The 3,284-nt window shown below is 50.1% G+C and overlaps 1 protein-coding gene across 1 annotated transcript; it reads right to left on the bottom strand.

Annotated features, from left to right (window-relative positions):
- Positions 1-512: 512 nt before the first annotated feature.
- Positions 513-1,927, bottom strand: LOC119317209 (ATP-dependent Clp protease proteolytic subunit-like). The gene has a single exon (XM_037591636.1). It carries the CDS (start codon positions 1,667-1,669, stop codon positions 767-769), a length of 903 nt encoding a protein of 300 aa, XP_037447533.1. The 5' UTR covers positions 1,670-1,927; the 3' UTR covers positions 513-766.
- Positions 1,928-3,284: the final 1,357 nt, after the last annotated feature.

Here is a 3,284-nt window from a genome sequence, read left to right as displayed (position 1 = left end):
ACACAAATGAGGTTTTAGAGACTTGTGTCAAGTCTCTAAAACGTCTTATATTTGTTTACAGAGGGAGTAGAATTCTACCTCCTAATTGTATAGCTTAATGCTTGACCAAATATTGACACTTCTAGACATGCTAAACCATTCTTCAAAGTTGGTTAATCCAGTCATCTCTAAACACTAAGCTCCTAATAACAGTTCAAGTAAGTAACTCTACATAAACTACACTTCTGCTAATGCCTCTTGGCTTGAGTGATTCTGGAAATTAACCTTATACTCTCTCCGTCCAAGCTTGAAAAACGATCTTATATTGTGGGACGGAGGGAGTAGTGAATAAGAACATTGGACAACACCATAGTGATGGTGTATGCTTGTTAGCCTAAAAGGACAGGAACAGAATGACAACTGATGCATCTCTAAGTACATCATATACTGCATATAAAGAAAACATCATCATAAAACTAATTGGCCGTTGACAGAAAACAAAGAAAATCTAATGGGAAGAAAAGAACAACATGTTTTCATGCTGTGACTTGAAATTGATCGTATAACTGATATTCACCACACTATCAATTTATCAGTATCAAAGGAACGAAATTCCTTTTTACGAGTTGCAATAAATATCGGCAATAGCTCAGTTCAGGCAATTGAAACAACAGGAAGAGGATACCAAGTTGACCTGCTGTATTAGGAATCAAAACTTAGATCTAACAACAAACAACATAGCCACCGGACTCAGAAAAAGGTTTCACCTTTGTGGCCTGGCCACCCCTCATACCGCGGAGGGCTCCTCCATATCCCTGTCCCTGCCACGGCCGTTGGCGCCGGCGCCCCCACCGTGGTGAGGCGGGTCAACGGCACTGAGGCCCTCAGGCATGAGGGAGGCCGGGCGGTTCTCGATGACCTCGTCTATAAGCCCCCATTCGCGGGCCTCCTCGGGGTCCATGAAAAGGTCACGCTCCATGCACTGCTCGATCTTGTCGATGTTCTGGCCCGTGTGCTTGGCGTAGATCTTGTTGAGGCGGTCGCGCAGCTTGAGTATCTCCTTGGCCTGGATGGCGATGTCGGTGGCCTGGCCCTGGGCCCCGCCGGAGGGCTGGTGGATCATGACCCTGGCGTTGGGCAGCGCCCGCCTCTCCCCGCGCGCGCCGGCGGCGAGGAGGAGGGAGCCCATGGAGGCGGCCTGGCCGATGCAGATGGTGTTGACGGGGCAGCGGATGTACTGCATGGTGTCGTAGATGGCGAGCCCGGCGGTGACGACGCCCCCGGGGGAGTTGATGTAGAGGCTGATGGGCTTGAGCGGGTTCTCGGACTCGAGGAAGAGCAGCTGCGCGACGACGAGGGACGCCGTCTCGTCGGCGATGGGCCCGTGGATGCAGACGATCCGCTCCTTGAGCAGGCGGGAGAAGATGTCGTAGGCGCGCTCCCCGCGGGAGGTGGTCTCGACGACCATGGGCACGAGGCCGTACTCGCGGACGGAGGAGTAGCCCTCCGGCTCCGGCGGCTGGTAGGGAGCCGAGGAGAAGAAGGCCCGCGGCGGGGCGGCGACGGCGAGCCGGCGCGGCGCGGGCCCGAACGGGCCCGGGCTGGCCGAGTTGGGCCTGGACCTGGGCCTCGGCGCGAAGGCGGGCAGCGGGGAGGCGCCGGCTAGGTTGGCGACGGCGGAGGGCGTCATGGCTGCTGCTGCCGGTGGTCCTGGGGGCGTCCGGGGTGCGGATTTGTGGTCGGATGTGAGGCGGAAATAGCAAGGGAGGACTTATACCAAGGAAGGGGAGGAGAGTGTGAAACGGAGGAAACGGATAGGGCGAGGCGAGACGTCGAGACGGTGGTTGCGCTTCGATCCGCCGGATCGGATCTTTTCTTTTCTTCTCTTCTCTTCTCTTCTCTTCTCCTCTCCGGGGTGGGGTGGAGTGGGGGATCGGTGTTCCTCTCCCTGCCTTGCCTTGTTGCTTCTCCGTCTGGGCTTTCGCTTCTTTTCCAAGAAAGAATTTATTTTCTTTTCTGAGACAAAGAACGTCTGGGCTTTCGCTTGTTTTCCATGAAAGAATTTATATTTTTTTTCGAGACAAAGAAAGAATTCGATTTAGCCCACAGTAGTGGGAGAGTTCTAGCTGGGCTCTCTACCATGCTAGTGATTTCGTTTTTGTTTTGTTGCAGGCTCGGTGGGCTTCGGCGTTTTTCTGCACAGGTAGACGAGCACACGCCAAGGACGTAACGAGGGGTGAAGCAACCATTCTAGTCCGCTAAAACTGCATCCCGATACGTGTCTCCGTCTCTCACGCCACGACCATTACCTAGGACTACCGCATCGTCCAGCGGCTGCGGCAGGGCCAGGTCGGCCGGGGGAGCAGCACCTCGCGCCGTGGAAGCCGCGGTGGCGGCTGTGCGACGTGCACGTAGACACGTACGCGTGAGTGACTCATGTGCGGAGGAACGCTCCATTGGCGTTTTTCTGCACTAGGAGTACGTTTTTCTGCGATCCGTGACGGTTGCGGTCGCCGTCCTCGCAAACTCCCAGCGCACGTTTGTGCTTCTTTCTTTCTACTGTAGGCCTCCTTTGCTTAGTAGAAATTTTTTACTCTTCCTGTCCATATTAATTGTCGCTCAAATGGATGTTCTAGTTATATTTTAACCTAAAATCTAAAAAGTGCGCGCGCTATTTCATTGCTGCGAGCGGCCACTCTGTTACACACATGCATGTGTATTTATTTTTGTCTCGTAATGCATGTTAATGCTGGCATTAAATGTATTCACACTAGTCTCATCAATTAGAGAAAACAGATCCATATACTTTTATTTTGAGATTTCATATTCTTTTAAAGCCGTATCTTTTAAACCACATGTTGGAATTCAGTTTTGTTTTCGCCGTTGGATTCATCGCGACGAGATCTTTGAAACTAAATCCGCATGGATATGTTTCGACGAATTTTTTTTGTGCCAACTTTGATGCTATATGATGCAATAAAATACTACATTGTGCAACTTTAATACTACATGGTGCAATTTTTTAAAAATATTTTTTAAAAATCAGTTGGCTTGTAATTTAGTCTAGTTGTACAGACATTGATGTTTAGTTGGTTTATAATGTAGTCTAGTTGCACACACATTGATGTTTAGTTGCCAGAAGAACTAGTTGCACACACATATGCTCAGTTGACTTGTAATTTAGTCTAGTTGCACACATATTGATGTTTAATTGGCAGAACACTAGTTGCATACACATATGCGCAATTGATAGGAGGAAGTAGATTTTTAATGCTAGATACACTATTCGAATAACAAATAATATG

Source organism: Triticum dicoccoides, chromosome 6A (genome assembly GCF_002162155.2).
Source record: "Triticum dicoccoides isolate Atlit2015 ecotype Zavitan chromosome 6A, WEW_v2.0, whole genome shotgun sequence".
NCBI classification, from domain to species: domain Eukaryota; kingdom Viridiplantae; phylum Streptophyta; class Magnoliopsida; order Poales; family Poaceae; genus Triticum; species Triticum dicoccoides.
The sequence above is the reverse complement of the archived record's forward strand: the minus strand, read 5'-3'. Positions and strand labels throughout refer to the sequence as shown.

What these genes read in the sequence shown, in the direction of transcription:
- LOC119317209 (XM_037591636.1), bottom strand. Translation starts at nt 1,669, where the DNA reads ATGACGCCCTCCGCCGTCGCCAACCTAGCCGGCGCCTCCCCGCTGCCC.